This window comes from Furipterus horrens, unplaced genomic scaffold (assembly GCF_987537825.1).
Source record: "Furipterus horrens unplaced genomic scaffold, mFurHor1.1.pri manual_scaffold_4, whole genome shotgun sequence".
In the NCBI taxonomy this organism is placed as follows: Eukaryota; Metazoa; Chordata; class Mammalia; order Chiroptera; family Furipteridae; genus Furipterus; species Furipterus horrens.
The window spans coordinates 148765325-148782547 of NW_028327174.1; the positions used below are offsets into that span (position 1 = coordinate 148765325).

The following is a 17223-nucleotide window of genomic DNA, read 5'->3' on the forward strand; positions in this document are numbered from 1 at the left end:
GTCCAATGCAAGGGTAGGGGAGGATCTAATCCTCTTTAAATACAAGAACAAGCAAGAAAAAATACCCCTGCCCCCTTTATAAAGATAAATAGAAAACAAAATGCAATGATAGGAATATATCTAAATATCTCAGTAACATAAGTGTAAAGAGACTAAAATTAGCTCTCATATGCCAAAACATAAAAGTTGAATGAAAAAAAGTTGCACAATATCATTGTATAAATTTTAACCTTAAAATATATTTTGTTTATGAATACCTATATATGAACACATATTTATAAAAATAAACTGAAAAGGCATCATTAAGCTCATAGCTTCTTAGGTGGGGAGGTGATGAAAGCATGTCAGCTTTGTTTGTATTATAAGGTTGGTACAAAAATAATGTCCGATTTCGAGGTCTATTTTAAAAATGAAAAAGCCCATGATTATGAAAATATTTACTCATTAACATAACCTCCTTTGCTTTCTAGAACCTCATTCCATCTGTCAACTAGCTTATAAATGCCACACTTGTAAAATTCTTTAGGTTTTGAAGCAAAATATAAATCCAACTCATTTTCAACCTCTTCTCTTGATGTCAACCTAGGACCATCAAAATGGTTCTGTAGTCCCTGAAACAAGTGATAATCAGAAGGAGCAAGGTCAGGAGAATATGGAGGATGAAGCAATATTTCCCAACCAAGCTCTTTCAAGAAATTTATGGTGAGTCGAGCTGGGTGAGGACGAGAATTATAGTGATGGAAGATTACACCCTTTCTGTTGACTGAGGGTCACTTTTGGTTCAAAGCTGCTTTCAAACAACGAAGTTGTTCACAGTAAAAATTAGCAGTAATTGTCTGATTGTTGTCTAACAGTTCATAATGGACAATTCCTTTCATATCCCACCATACACTCAACATGATCTTCTTGGGATGAAGTCCTCCTCTTGGTTGTTGAACTCTTCTTCCTCCTTGACTGATCCACGATCGGTGGCACAAATTTAATAAATACTATCTAAAACTTTCTTTTAAAAAAGTCGGACATTACTTTTGCACCAACCTGATATTTTTGTTCCTTTAAGAACAAATGTTAACAATGAGCAATGCTGCTTGTATGTAAGGTATTCACTACTGTTTGTGATTTTTCACATTTAAAAACAAAAACCCCCAATAGACATAGAGCATGATATAGATGTTATTTTCCTTCTCCCTGCTTTTCTTTATAGTAAAAGGGAGATTTTTCTTTGTTGGATTGCCGGAACACCCCCCCCCCCAAAATAATGAAATGTTTAATACTGAAATTAAGTTATCTTTTTAAGGTTCACAAACAGTTAAAATCCCTAACCACTTCTGAAGCAAGAGCTCAGAATCTTATCATGAAGAAAAACTGAGCAAAGACGTACTTACTGTCCATAGTATTTCTTGTTTATCAAAAGAAGCTATTTCTTAACTCAGTCATATCTCATAATTTAGGAACACAGGTGACAAAATTTCATGGAATTTTACCCAAAGAAATTTACATTCCAAGATCACTCTGCAGTCTGAAAGATACCGGCCTTCCCCATCTCCTCAGAATCTTTCATGGAGTCATAATTTTTGTAGGAATCTGCATGTGCCTTCTTTCTTGGTTCAGCCACAGCAAACTTACAGAAAGCTGTGAGCCCCAGGAGTTCAGTGATGGCTCCAACAGTATGAAATCGCAGACGCTTGGCCAAATGGCCCACACACCTGAGGTTCTGTCAGAGCCCTGAAGACATGGTAGTTATACTCTCCTTAACACCAACATCTTTCCTGATGGAGAAATGCTGGGAAGTTTTAATATCACTTAGTACAGCATCTGACACTTAAGTGCTTAATAAATGCTCGTTTCCGTCAAACAGAGTTCCTTTACTGCCCATCCTGTTTTTGAAAGGCTACTTGGGAGACTTTGAGTTCCCCAAAAGATGCAGTAAATACATCCCACCCTATTCCTGTTGCTAAATACAATAATCCTCCCTTATCTATGGCGTACATGTTCCAAGACCCTAGTGGATGCCTGAAACTACATAAAGTACCTACATATACTATGTTTTTTTCACTAAACATACACACTTTTTCACTTAAGGGAAGTACTTTATGGTTTCTCTTATATCCAAATTGCCAGCATCACTGCTGCTCTTGCACTTTGGGGCCGTTAAGTAAAATAACTGTTCCTTGAATATAAGCACTGTGACACCGTGACAGTTGATCTGATGGTGGCTACTAAGTGACTAATGGACAGGAAGGGTACACAACATGCATATGCTGGACAAAGGGACAATTCAAGTCTCAGACTGCAAGAGATTTCATTAAGCCAGTCAGAATGTACACAATTAAAAACTTGTGCACTATATCTGACATCTTTCATTTAATATTTTGAACTGCAATTGGCCTCAGGTAACAAATCACAAAGTGAAACCATGAATAAGGGGGTGGGGGACTACTGTACAACTAAAAAGCCTTGATTAAACACATAAAGTAACTAGCAAGACTGAAAGGTGAAAAAAGGTGGCCTGGGTAGGCACTTAGAACTTTAGGAATGACCTGCAAGTTTCCTGGGCCTTTTCTTCTGCCTTCTTTTTACCTTCCTTTGGCATAGATGCAAGGGAAACCTACAGCCCCCAAACATCATTGGGCCCAAAGAAAGAAAAAAACCTGCTCTCACAAGCCAAAGAAATGGGGAAAAGATGACCTGTAGGAAAAAAAACTATTTGATTATATTTGCTCCACTCCAAGTGAACACCCACCCCCGCTAGCCATGGAGACTGGAGGAGCCCTGTGAACCATCCCTGCCCTAAGCTCCAGAGGCAGTACCTTAACTGTCCCAGCTAGAGACGGAGGGAGGATTACAGAGAGAAGAGCTGGAAATCTGTGTATGTTGTCCTGGACAGACAGACCCTTAAGCATACCATACAGGAAAACTGGCCATAATGAAAATAGCAAAAAGAACTGAGTGTACTACTGCCCAGGTTTCAGATTGGTCTCTGGGTAGCATCCAATTAGGGGCAGATCAGAAAAACACTGCAAAGACTTTGAAAATTAAATTGACACTGAACCACAATACTGGGCTAGAACATGAATTCTGAACTGAAGGATAAAAATGAACAGAATTTCTTATAAAATACGTTTAAATACAAACAAGATTCTCATAATACTCAAAAGGTCCAGGATTCAATGCAAAATTATTCATACTGAGAACCAGAAAAATCTCAACTCAAATAAGAGATATATAAAAGACCAAAATGGAAAATTTAGAACAGGAAAATAACCAAAACAGAAAAAGCTTTACTACATTCTACTCAGTAGCAAACTGTATGAGGGTGGACTCCCTCCCCCCAAAACCAGAATTATCTTCTGGTGGATGGGTCCTCTGTAGTTATAGGCTTCCCCCACGAGGTGAGTGTTTCAGTGTACGACCTGGTGTTGTTGTGAGAGGCTGCTTTCAACTTCAGTGAAAAATTTTTGAACTCTTTCAATGCATTTGCCCATTTTATGATGGGTAATTTGAGTGCACCTGTCCACAGCATGCTGAGTGTTCAGCAGTTTTTGACCAAAAATGGTATAACTCCCATGTCCCACCTTCCCTATTCATGGCCCTTAGGACTTATTTTTGTTTTCCTAGGTGAAAAAAGTCCTCAAAGGTAAATGTTTTGCTGATGTGTAGGAAGTGAAACAAAAAAAACAGCAGAAGCACTAAAAGGCATAAAAATCAACAAGTTCAAAAACTGTTTTGAGCAGTGGAAAAAAATGTCTTAATACGTGTAGTATTGCATCAAATAGTGCTTTGAAGGTAGCTGAAATGTAAACATGTACAAATAAATCTGTAATTTTTAATAAATTCCGTTTCTTTTGGTCCCCCCTTGTAGATGACAGAGAACAGTCAGTAAAGCTGCAGATACATCATTAAGAATTATCTAGTCTGAATAGAGAATATAAATGGGAGAAAAAGGAACCAAATATCGGTTTTGTGGGACAATAATAAAGAGCTAATATTAATCTCATTGGAGTTCCAGGAAAAAAGAAAGACTGCAGGGCTGAATCATATTAAAAAAAATAATGACTGGAAAGTTTCCAAATTTGACAGAAGATATACTTTAGATTCAAGAAGCCAAGTGAACCCAAAACAAGATGATCCCAAAGAAACCATGCTCAAACACATCATCAAATTTCTGAAAATTAAAGATAAAAAATGTCTTGGAAAAAGCCAGAGAAAAATAACACGTTAACTGTAAGGGGACGTAATATGAGTAACAGATTTATTAGAAACTGAAGTTCAAGGTTTGACTGGGTGGAAATCCACTTCCATGCTCATTCCTGTGGGTTCAGGACGATGGTGGTGGTTGGCTAGAAACATGTTTCTTGCTACACAGGCTTCTCCATAAAGTAGTGCAAAACACGGCAGCTGTCTTCTCTCAAAGTGAGCAAGAGATGTTGTCCAAAGTGGACGATGGTCTTTTTGTAACCTAACTTTTGAAGTGACTTCTGCTGCATCTACTTACTACAAGAGAATTACTAAGCCCAGCCCACACTCAAAGGGAGATTACAACAGGGCATGAAAACCGGGGGCAGAGATCACTGGAGACCATCTTAGACGATGCCTGCAACACTATCAACCAATGCAGCCATAGTGTTAGTTCTAGTGCTATATTATTAAAAGACCAATTTAAAAATTCAATTCCTTGGCTACTGGTAGGCTGAGGAATTTAGGAATGCTTCAATCCATCAGGATAGGATAGGTCATGTTGTGTTAACAACTCAAAAACCTTAGGGTCTTAAAAGATCTACTTCACTCACGTTGTATGACCATTCCAAGTTGGCTGAGGGCTCTGAATCATTTTCACACTGGAACCCAGGCTGGTATGAAAGTTCTATTTGGATGCTATTGGTCTCCATGGAAGAGGAAATAAAATTAAGGAGGGAATGAAATGTCTTGCCTTAGAGTGACACAGAGCATTTCTGTCACAACCAAATGACCAACTGGTCAGATGGCCTAGGAAACCACAAGGAGGTTAAGATGTGCAATCTTAACACGTGCACTTGAGACCCAGAAATAGCTGGTGAACTGTACAAATTACTACCATTCACCTGGTTACTTTCAACTCCTACAGAAACCCTCTAGGAATGATTAGTGAGAAGACAAAAAGAAGTGTTAGTATGTGGGGCAACCAGAGCACATACACTACTGGCAGGAATATAAAATGATATAATAAACTACTTTGGAAATACCTCTTCATTTTTCTTGATATGAAATTGATATGCTTGGTAAGCATATATTTAATTTTGTAAGAAACCATCAAACTATTTCCCAAAGACTTACACACAAAGATTCACAGCAGCTTTATTTATAATAGCAAAATTCTGGAAACAACCCGAATATCCATCAGCAGATGAATAGATAAAATATATTGTGGGATATTCATATATAATGGATTACTCAGCAATATGTTCACATTTTGGCAGTATCCAGTCTGTTTTGTCCGTTACATTTCTTTTCAAAATCATGTTTATTTCTAAAAATTTTAATCTCAAATTACTCTTCACACAGCAGCTTGTTCTTCTATCAATGCAATGCAATTTCATACTTAAGGATATAGCTGTAAAACTCTTATTCTTTCATTCATTTTTTCAATAGTAGTTGTTTGGTTTCCCTAGCTAGCTCTTATTTTCTTATGTCCAGTGACTGGTATTTTAATCTTTTTTTCCCCCTTGTAGTGTCTGATTAATCCAGGTTACTAAATATCAGTTCCTTCAGGGACTTAAAGGTCCGGTATGGGGACCAGTCAGCAGTCAGTGAACAAGCAACAATAGTTCTTCCCAATGTGAGCTGGTGGCAAGCGGGCCATCACGCCCAATTTCCTCAAATTAGGCACACAACTAGGAGCTCTGTCTTCCAGGGTGTTCTGAAGAAGAATGGGGAAAGATTTGGCCCCCAACAGGGCGGAGAAAGAAATAGAAAGTAAGCAAGTCAGGGCACATCTCTATCCAGCTCCTACAAGTAGGATCTATGTTAAAACTCAAAGCTTTAGGTTATAGACAGGGACCTTTCTGTTAGCCAAATTGTCACAACAGGGTTGTGAGAGAACTAAGGGTATTTTAGGTTGTCAGCTTCTGAAAGATTACCAACTATGCTTAAACTTATTAGCATACACTTATTTGTTGAATAAACCATATTATTTAGAAATGAGATCTAAAACTAGAGGCCCTGTCTATAATAGAAAAAATTAATGAAAATAATCCTACCCATATTAAAGTGGCTGAGTACTTAATAATAATAATCATTGTAACCTACTAAATGTAACAGAATTCAGTAAAAAGTCTTTCAGACTTAAGCTAAAAAGACAACCAGATACTATGGACCGCCTGAAGGACAACCACACCACTTATGAAGTCCTGCAAAAAAAAAAAAAAAAAAATTCTGAATCTGGTCATGCTTGAATTCTACTACCAATTTACAGAAAATAAAGAGAAACAGGTTAAACCATTTTACATGGTTATAATCAGAAAAATCTATTCTGTCAGAAAGAGTTCAGAACAATTTCATCACACAAATTTTAAAAGGTAAAAGAAAAAGAATGAGGGGCTATATACAGATTTAAAGACACTTAAGATATAGTAATAAATAACATTGCAGAATCCTTATTTGGATCCTGATTCAAACAAACTTAAAATATCTATGTATAAAATTTGAGACAATGGAAATTTGAGCATTTAACTAAATATTTTATATAATTAGCATTAATCTTTTTATGTGTGGCAATGGTATTGTGGTTACGCTTTCTAAAAGTATCTTTCAGATACAAATTGAAATATTTATGTAAAAAGCAAAGTCTTTAGAAAAGTTTAAGAGCAACGTAAAATTGCTTAGCTTTGGGCCATACTTGACACTTCTGAACATGTTAAACTGTAATCATCTTTGTTTCCTACTCTATCATGTTATAAGCAGAGTTAAGGCAATATATAGTGTAACTGAGGGAATCACTTATGTTACTAATAAAGGTGGTAGAACCAAACCAGCGCAAGCAGCTGAATCTGGGAGACATTCCCCACACTTCATGCAGAGATGTGGCCAATGCAGGAGGTAATTACAACACCAGATGATGCAATTTAATGATGCATTTTCAATTTGATTCTTCAAAATAAAAATGATTCCAATGTTTATAACTAGTCCTAAGTGACAACAGCTCCAATCACTATACTATAAACCAGAACCTGGTTTTGAGTTTAACTGAATGCAGGAAAAGCACGGAAACTAGATTGTCTTAAACTGAAATGTGAGAGCCTATACAGTCCAAAAGTAAAGGCTGCCAGGCCTGGACTCAGAGTGGCTAAATGTACAGTTAGTTCTGCTACTTCCTTGGCATATGAACTTTGGCAAGTTTCTTAACATTTATTTACCTTTGATACTCATCCATAAGATGGGGATAACAGAACCTGCCTATCTTAGGGTTGTCAGGAGGATTCAGGGCATACACATAAAAACATGTAAGTGACTAGTGCAAAGCAAATTTTTAGTAAATTTTGGCTATATATATGGCTTTGAATTCATTCAGGGGTAGGAAAATGGATTCAATCAAATTAAATATTCGATTAAAACATAACAATATAGCTATAGAGACAAGAACTATGTTTTAGAATATTCTTGTGTCTGCGAAATAAGAAGTAGCACTGATTATGCTAAAACTGACATAAGCCTAAAGTTATTAGTGACTAGGTACTTATATTGAAATTTTTTCCCCATGCAGTAAAATTTAAAAAAAAACAAAAAACAAAAAACTACCTAGGATGAAACCTGTCCTTAAATGTGCCGAAGATTTCATTGCCAAAAAATCATGAGTAAAAAATTGTGTGAAATGTCTGTATCAATAAAAATGTACTGGAGATGATTTATTCTTTAAAGTACATACTATAAGCCAGACAAATGTAAAACAGTGAAGCAAGATGAGCTATTTTGCTAGTCATAAAATATTTATTAAGGTATACTTTAGGGAATATAGTGAATATAAAATTTAGGATCACAATATGAAGCAATTTCAGCCCTCTCAAAAGTCAGCCCAGCCCTCAATGCTCTGCAGCTGTAAACCCACCGGTGAGACTCACTAAAAGCAGTTTGACTAGTACAGAAGAGGTTTTTCATAAACATTTACAATTAGAGCATCCGAATACCTCTTTTAAGTGCAAAATCACACCACATTACACATATGTAGCAACAATGCATTCATATTGTTCTCATTAATTATTAGTAGTCAACTTGCATAAAACACCAGAAAAAAAGCACAATGGAGCTCACAAAATGGGCTAAAAAATGAACCTGCCCTTGCAAAACACACACTGTAATGGAAGAAGATATTAAACTTGTTACACACACTACAGAAGCTGTGTTCATTCAAACAATCTCAAGTGTCATTTCATTTTCTGTAAAATCAAATTATATGAACCAGGCACAACTAATATTTGGGAGGCAGTGTGTAGCTAAAATTTCATTTAACTAATTATTCAATGATTTAAAAAAAACCCTTAAATCTTTTCTGTCCTGAGGTAGTTGCAAAATAAATCATAACTTGGATATCAACTAGAGCTGAGGCTTTGACCTTTACTCATTACACCTAGTTGTTACTGACAGGAACTACCTTTTGATATTTAAAAGACAGTTGAGAAATGGGCCTCTTACTACACACACAAGATGATGGCTATGTAGGAAAGAGGACTAGCTGCTTCAGAATGTGAGAGATATGGTCCACCATTGCTTCCACCCCCACCCACCCCCAACCACTTTAGATTCTTTACTGTCCAAAAAAAAATCACCAGGAGCAACAGTGGAAGTAGACAGATCATCGTCCTTTGCTATAGCCAGGGAAGAAAAGGTCAAGTAGAGTCTGCAGAGTCTCATTGGGAATCATGATGTAATTCTGGCCAAGATCATGCCGGCAAGCAGGGCAGGAGAAAACTTGAGCCTTAAAGGAACGCTGTAAACAATCCTAAGGCAAAACAAAAAACAAAAAAATACACCCAATTGCATCTGAGGGTAAAGCATGTAGGAAATTACTCAACAACTTATGCTTTTAAATAGGCACTAGAAATTGACGGTTTGGCAACAACAACAACGAATATATAAAAGGTGAATAATTATAAAGGCCTGAATCTATAACACTAGTCTACAGACATGGCTTTAGTTCTACTTCTTGTACAGCGATTTTCAACCTTTTTCATTTCATGGCACACCTAAACTGATTACTAAAATTCTGCGACACACCAAAAAATATATTTTTGCTTATCTGTAAAAAAAGAGGTATAATTTTGATTGATTTACAAAAAAAAAAAAAATTAAAAAAATTATCTATCCTTTTTGCTCCAAAGTGACTTTTTAAAAAATCAGATGTCTGCACTTGTATAACAATTTCTGGTACCAAGACTTAACCAACCAGATGCTATCTTATTATGCAACATGTGTGACCAATAAGATGCAACTCTATTATATGACCTATATATTTATGGTTCAAGACAAGGCGTTCACACCAGACGACTATTATTGTATTGACTGCTGTTGTTTTTTTATTTGACAATCTAAGGGAAAAGAAGTCAGTGGCCTTGACTAAATAGTCAGGTATTGCATGTTTTAAAAATTCTTGTGGTGCACCAGTTGAAAATTGCTGTTCTAGAACACACTGTGAGACTTCAGGTAAATGACTTAACTTTTGTATGCTTTAATCTCCTCATCGGATAGAATGAAGGCGTTAAAGATATGGTTCTCACTAGCCTCATCTTCTAAGCTGGATTTTAATACTGTTCTTTTCTGATAGAACATAAAGAAAAAAATTCAGGATTTCCCTGCTTAGAACTAAGTTATATATTTTATCACATCATTTAACATATAATGTGTCTCCCAAAAATATATTTAAAAAGTACTAAATATATTACACAGTTAACTAACTCAAGGCCAGGCACAAACACATATGTGGAAGGGTTGTTTCCATTTTACAAAAGGAACTAAAGTTCAGAAGTTAGGTCAGGGCACAAAACCACCGAGAAGCAGAGCAAGATTCCCACCTTATTTTTACTATAACTCAAATTTTCCTTTCACACCACACAATGGTCAGCTCCCCTGGGCATGCTGCCAGATGGAATCCGTTTAAGATTCCATTAAGTACATGGAACTACTTCAGTTTGCACTATGCTATATGAAACATATAAAAACTACAAGAGAAAACAGCGATGACATCTCACTTTCTCTTCTCTATTTCAACCCTTTGTCACAATGCCAAACATAATAGACTACTTCAACTTTATATATCTGAATTACTATTACTATCTAGTCAAAACATGCATTTACCAGCAATATGTAATTAAATGCTTGTCAGTGGACAAGGTTCTATGACTACTCTGTTTTATGGAAAAATGCTTCTTAATATGCTAAATACAGGCTTGGAGTTTAGTGTGCCTCTGGCCTAATAAGGGAAAATGAGAAAGAAATTCTGCTTACTTTACAGACATTGTGGAGGCAATCTGTTGTCACAGGCTGGTAAACTAGCTCCTGGCAGCAGACACACATAAAAGATTGTTCCAATTTTTTAAGAAAATTCTAGGTGGTACCCAAAAAGGAAGAAAAAAAAAAAAGGTTAGCATTTCGTAATATATTAATAAAATTCAAAAAGTGTCTTAATCACATTTAATATGTATTCTACAAAAAAAGTCAAGTAATGATTATGACGACTAGCAAATATAGAAACTGGAAAAAAACCCATTTCATTAGATATATACATTAGTTTTAAATCTCAGGATTGGGCTGGAAAAGTTGCAAAGGCAGATATACAGCATTAAAATGTAAATGCCCCTTCTAGACCTCACATTCCAGAGATTATTTTTTCACTGTTAAAAAGAAATCACAAACAACTTACCTCAAGGTCATTACATACATTTTTCAAAAAGCTGTATGGTATTCCAGTACATGAACATGCATTATTTATTCAATCTTTTGTTATAAAACTCAAATATTTATTTAAGCTTAAAAAAAAAAAAAAAAGCCACTGGGCAATAACACTCTATAGTATCTAAGACCACAAAAAAATCTATATATTTATTTTCCTAGGATTATCTTGTGATATTTTGCCTCAACACCCAAATCCCATATTTTCCTGATGTTAAAGTTACTAAAATTGGGACTAAATTATAAAAGGTAAAGCCATAGAAAACAAACAAGATCAAATGGATATTATTTATTCATCAAAACCATTACTAGTTCCATTTTATCCAAGTTGTTTGTTACTTTTAAACTAGAAGGATAAGTAGTTTTTTGAATAGTCACAAGGATAATTAATCCTCCATTCAGTTATTTTTGGTAGCAGGGGAGTGTATTTTAATGTTTTTTTATGTTAGTAGAAAAGGTAGTATTTAAAATTTCAAGTAAAAATTTAAAAAATCTAAGATCCCAAAGTATAAACAAATACCATATGATCTCACTTATATGTGGAATCTAAACAAACAAACAAACCTAACTTCATAGATACGGAGAATAAATTGGTGTTGCCAGGGGTGGGTTGGGGGGTAGGTAAAATGGTTGAAGAGAGTCAACAGGTACATAACTTCCAGTTATAAAAATAAATGACTCCTGGTGATGTAAAGTGCAGCATAGTGACTATAGTTAATAAGACTGTATTGCCTACCTGAAAGCTGCTAAGAAATTAAATCTTAAAAGTTCTCATCACAAGAAAAAAATTTCTGTAACTATGTATGGTGACAGATGTTAACTAGACTTATTGCAGTGATCATTTTGCAATATATACAAATGTCAAATCACTTTGTTGTGTACAATGAAACTAATATAATGTCTTACGTCAATCATTCCTCAAAGAAAAATCAAAGATCCCATTTCAAAGTTATGTCTTGATACTAATTTATTATTAAACATAGATTATGAAAGTTAAGTGAATTATCAACAAAGTATTATGCAACACATTAAAAGAACATACCCGGTTAGGGGAGATGTGGAAAAATAATAAATTTTGTACCAGGTACCTCTCCCTGACAAATGCCTTTGTTAACAACTGGTACTTCCCTGGTATCTCCATAGTGCCTATAACATGAATATATGTACTAGAGGTATTCTGAGTTGCCACAATATGCTATGTAGCAGTAATAAAAAGGCCAAGTCTCTGCTCTCATGAAACTTTACATTCTTTTAGGAGAACAAACTAAAAAATTCAATTTCAGATAGTAATAAGTAAGAAAATAGCAAATTAAAGCAACAGAGTAGAGAGTGGCTACTTCAGAAACAGCAGTCAGCGAAGGCCTCTCTGAGGGGTGTAATACTACCACAGAGATTTACAGGATTTGAAGGAGTGAGCCACATGGAGACGTAGAGGAGAATTTCACTGTATAAAGGCCTAGCAGCCAGAATGGACTGAATGTGTTAAAAAAAAACAGAGATCACTGTAGCCAAAGCAAGTTGGGCCTGAGACACTAGCAAGAGGAGACTGCAGAGGTAGGTAGGAATGACAGATCACGTAGGGCCTTAGGAAGGCGTTTGGATATAAATACATATATCATATATATGTTCATTTATTTAAAAGTCACCATGGCCAACACCTTATTTTTCTGGCTTAATAAATGTGTTCCTGGCTTATCTGAAGAGAATGGGCATAAAACCTGACCACAGCAATCAAAAATAGTACATAAACGTGCAGAGTAATCACTAGAAGCTACGTCACAATCATGCATGTAAGATCCTTCCACAAGCAGGCAGCATTTTTTTGGCCCTTCTTTGTTTGAGAACTGTCAACTGATTACTTGATTTCATATAGAAGTTACATTGAAAGAAGAGATTGAAAAGTATACTTGATTTTATGCATCCTTGCCAAGTCTCACAGGATTAAACCATTTTTCTTTTTGATAACAATATTAAAAACTTCACACTGAAGCTCAATACACATGTCCAACCGGGACAACAGATGTGCAGAAGTAGTTCTGTGTACACTCAGGTGGCTTTCCTTCACTGATATCTGCTCTTTTTCCCCTGCCCACCCACAGCTAGAACTCACCTGAGTTATCACCAACTAGTTGTATCCTCTCTAAACAGAGAGTAATTAGACCATGATCAACAACTGCTTGCTGTATCTTTCTTATTCTACCAAAGTAAGGCTCTCCTTATGCCTGGGTTTCTTGGCTAAAAATCAAGTAACACTTCTCACAGAGCTAAATCACTTTACTTCTGTCTGCCAAAAACACAAGTCTCCTACTACCAAGGATAACCCAATATAGCACATTTTTAGGCAAAGGAAATGATGATTGCAATATAAATCCAAAGGGTATTTGATAAACCTTAACCATTTTTTAAGTTTAAAAATTATATCAGGAAGGTTCTTCCTTTATATAATAATGATGACTGTTTCTGAAATAAAATGCAACACAAAAACTCTGAGAGTTCCCTGTAAATACAGATAGAAAGTACACAGATATTCATTAACCCCATTTCAGACACACGAGACGTTCTAATACAGAGAGAAATAAAAAGAAACTTGGAAAGAAGAAATCACTAAAAGATCACAAGATAATTTGGAATTTCAAGAGAATACTATAGCTGCACATCACAATACTTGGGAGAAAAAACAGAAAAGTAACTGTATTACACATGACAAGAAGTTAAAATCTAACAAAATAGAAGATTTGAATTTATAAGCAAAATTTAAGACAATAAAAGCAAGTGAGCAAGCAAGGAATGAATAGAAAATTCATATTTGAAACCTCTAAGCTTTGGGCATCTGATAAGAAAGCTTTGTTTGCAAAAAGGCTTAATACAAAATCCACATATCAGTTAACTCAAATTCCTTCTCATTTAAAAATTTTATGACTACCAAAAAAATCTAAAACATATGAAGTACTTAAACAGATCAATGCTGGTTTATTACCTCTAGGTGGAACATGCAGGCATTAAAATTGTGCTGAACTCCTTAAGACTTAAAACTATCAAGGAACTTTGAAATATAACAAAAACTCTCCTGGTAAGTTTTAGATTAAGTTGAGTATGTTTCACAACTGAAAAATTTTCCCATGAATAGTACCTCAACATAAATTATTAAGTTCAGGCACAGAGAGGTCAAAACCAATATCTAAGAGGTCTAAAATAAATTCAGAAGCATGTAAGTACTGCCTCAGATTGTTTCTGAAAGTTGGAGGCACTGGATGAAAAGATTCAAGGATCAAGTTTTGACTGACTTGTGAAAATGATACTTAATAGGGAAATTATTTTCCACCATTTGTTAATATCAGGACATTATTATTTTAAAAATCATAACTATGTATGGTGACAGATGATTACTAGACTTATGGTGACCAGGTATATAAATGTCTAATCACTATGTTGTTCACCTGACACTAATATAGTATTGTATGTCAACTACACTTAAACATAAAGTTAAAAATAAGTAAAGGCATGTGATTATATGAAAAAAAATCTTTACATACTGGTCCTTCCACAAGATGTGCAAGCACTTCATCCCATAGTTTCTGGTTTTGATGATCTTCTCTGATTAGATGTTGTTGTTGAGGGGTTAGTTGGAAAGCCTCAACTGCTTCTGCTGAATCTGATGCTTTGAATACTTTGGAGGCACTTGGACATTCATCTAGATTTATTTAAGAATACATCAGAAGACTTGTAAGTGGTTCTAAGCAGAACTATGAAACAAAAGAGTTAACTGGCACCAGTTATGTTTAGCATGAACATAACCTGCATAAAGCAGCATCTAATTTCCCCAGAGGTTTAGGACACTATATGCTGCTGTTGTGATTCTGACACTACTAAAACACAATAAAAGTAACCCCCACACCAAAACCCCTTCACTTTGCTTTTAATTTCTTATGAGTTTCTCAATTTACTCTCTTAATATTTCTCTTTATCAGAAACTAGGTCATTAGGATTTATTTCCTGTAATCATTACCTACCATCATCCGGAGTCGGCCTCTTTGAGGCTCCACTGGCCTGCTTCTTTGACTGTCCTTTAGTCTTCTTCCCTTCCTTATCTGAAGGGTAACCTACTGGATACTGATGGGAGGGGAAAAGTACAATGTAGACTTAAACTTCACAGAGAAGGGGGTTTCTAGATCCTGGTGAGAAATTTAGAAAGGGGAGAGAGCAGGATCCATTTTTTCCCTAACTGAACAACTTTATATAAAGAAATGACATTTAAAAAACAAAATTCAAAGGACAGAAGACTATTAAAATCCCAAATTCAGTGTAAAACCATGTAGTTTTGATTGTTAACAAATTCCATTTTATAATACAATGATCTTAGTTTCAGATCTAAGATAGGAAAGAAGTTTACAGGAGTTGTAACTAGGTGGCTTGAAAACTGAGGAAGAAAAGTAGAATCTTGATATGAAGGCAAGTGAAGATCAACCACAGAGCACAACAGATGGTACTCATATCGATGGGATTACACTAAATTGTGGGGCCAATCTAAAAAACAAAAGAAACCCCACCAAAACATTAAGGGCCAAACTTCTTACTCTTAAAAATTGGAGTGTGGGGTAATAAAAGCATAAGACCTAACACCACTAAATTACTGAATTCTTTATCAGCCAAAGGTCAGATTTTGATGAATAAATTCTACCTATTATCCTTGTATTTCACTGTCTACTTTTTTTCCTTTGGGCTATGCTTTGTGATAACACTCATGTTTAAAGCTCAATATGTTTCAGTCTTCATTAATGATACCTTAACTCATCATAGTGGATGGGCTTATACGCTTCTGCTCAGTTTCACGTCTAACCTTTCCAGAACATTCTTTGATGAACAATGGATCTGAACAAGTCTTTTAAAAATGAATTTAACAAAAAGTTTTATTTTTTTAAAATATCAGTTACAAAAAGAATTACAGTTGACTCTTGAACAACAAAGTTTTGACATATGTGCGCCCATTTATGTGTAAATTTTTTTCAATAAATATATTGAAAAATTTTTCTTGGAGATTTCATTACATGAATTGCTATACCTATAAATATATATTTCTTTTTCACATTACCTTTTCATTTTTCATATCTATTGTTATAACATATAATATCTACACTGTTTTGTATCATGTAAGATAATATTGATATAGGTACTGACAATCTTGCAAAATGATGACATAAACTTACAGAATTTATAAATACAGCACAATACTGTAAATGTATTTTCTTAGATTTTTCTTAACATTTTTTCTTTAGCTTACTTTATTGTAAGAACATAGTATATAATACATATACAAAATATATGTCAATAGTCTGTTTATGTTATCAGAAAGGCTCCTGAAAAACAGCAGGTTATTAGTTTTTGCAGAATCAAAAGTTATATATGGCTTCTTGACTGTGCAAGGTTTTACTCCCCCAGCCCCCATGTTGCCCAAGGGTCAACTGTATTTTGGCAGTTCATTATTTTAGCAGCTGATGGGTCTCATTTAAACAATAAAGTCTATGAATTAAAAAGAAAACAAAAACAGAAACAGACTTGCACTAGAAGACACACACTCACCTGCCTGGGTGGTCAGACACTTGCCCATAGTTCAGCCCCTACACATGCAGTGTGGGCAGAGCCAGGGAAAATGACAAAGCTGGTAGTCTTTACGGAAAGCATAACAATGGGGAATGATGGAGGGTGAACTGAAACCATGCAAGTCAGTGTCAGAGACAAAGTCTATGGTGTATAGGCAGTGGAGGGGGAATGTAGCCGTACCATCCACTATGCACACAAAACCAACAAAGTCTTATATGGGTTAACAGCTGAGCATGGGCAAAGGGAAAAAAAAGGCACAACACTAATGGTGGTGATAGGACAGGGTAGCAGCTTTGAGGGGGAAGAGAGAAAAGGGGTGAGGAAAAGTGAGAAGGGTAGGAAGCAGACCACTCTTATAAGCCACCTCCCCCCTTCCCCTACTGGAGACACACCCCCGGTGCCATCTAGGATAAAATTCCCTTCTCAAGGTCTCCTACACCTGAATTTTATGCATCCCTTTCCCTCATACTTCAAGTCATTTCCATATTGAATTGAAAATACTTTTCATTGACCAGCCCAACTTTTCCTAAGCACAGTTCTTGGTCTGAGGACAGTCTGACACCTAGGATGCTACCTTTTTATTGCTTTTCCTCCTGTATACTTGCATGATCTCAATTTTACCCCTTACCATCCACTGATCAACTGCTGTGGGTTATATCCAGCATTAAAGCAGGTTGATAGTAGAGGTGTAACATTTTTATGAATATA

General features: G+C 35.5%; 1 protein-coding gene across 2 annotated transcripts in view; it reads right to left on the reverse strand.

The window, feature by feature from the left end:
- Window positions 1-7940: 7940 nt before the first annotated feature.
- UHRF2 (ubiquitin like with PHD and ring finger domains 2) overlaps window positions 7941-17223 on the reverse strand; it is an 81134-nt gene continuing 71851 nt past the window's right edge. For both annotated transcript variants that reach the window (XM_090274110.1, XM_090274109.1), the window contains 4 exons: window positions 14928-15027; window positions 14451-14608; window positions 10474-10572; window positions 7941-8971 (listed from right to left, as the gene is read on the reverse strand). In XM_090274110.1, coding sequence (XP_090130236.1) covers window positions 8825-8971; window positions 10474-10572; window positions 14451-14608; window positions 14928-15027 — 504 coding nt within the window. In that variant the 3' untranslated portion in view covers window positions 7941-8824. The remainder of the gene's footprint in view (window positions 8972-10473; window positions 10573-14450; window positions 14609-14927; window positions 15028-17223) is intronic.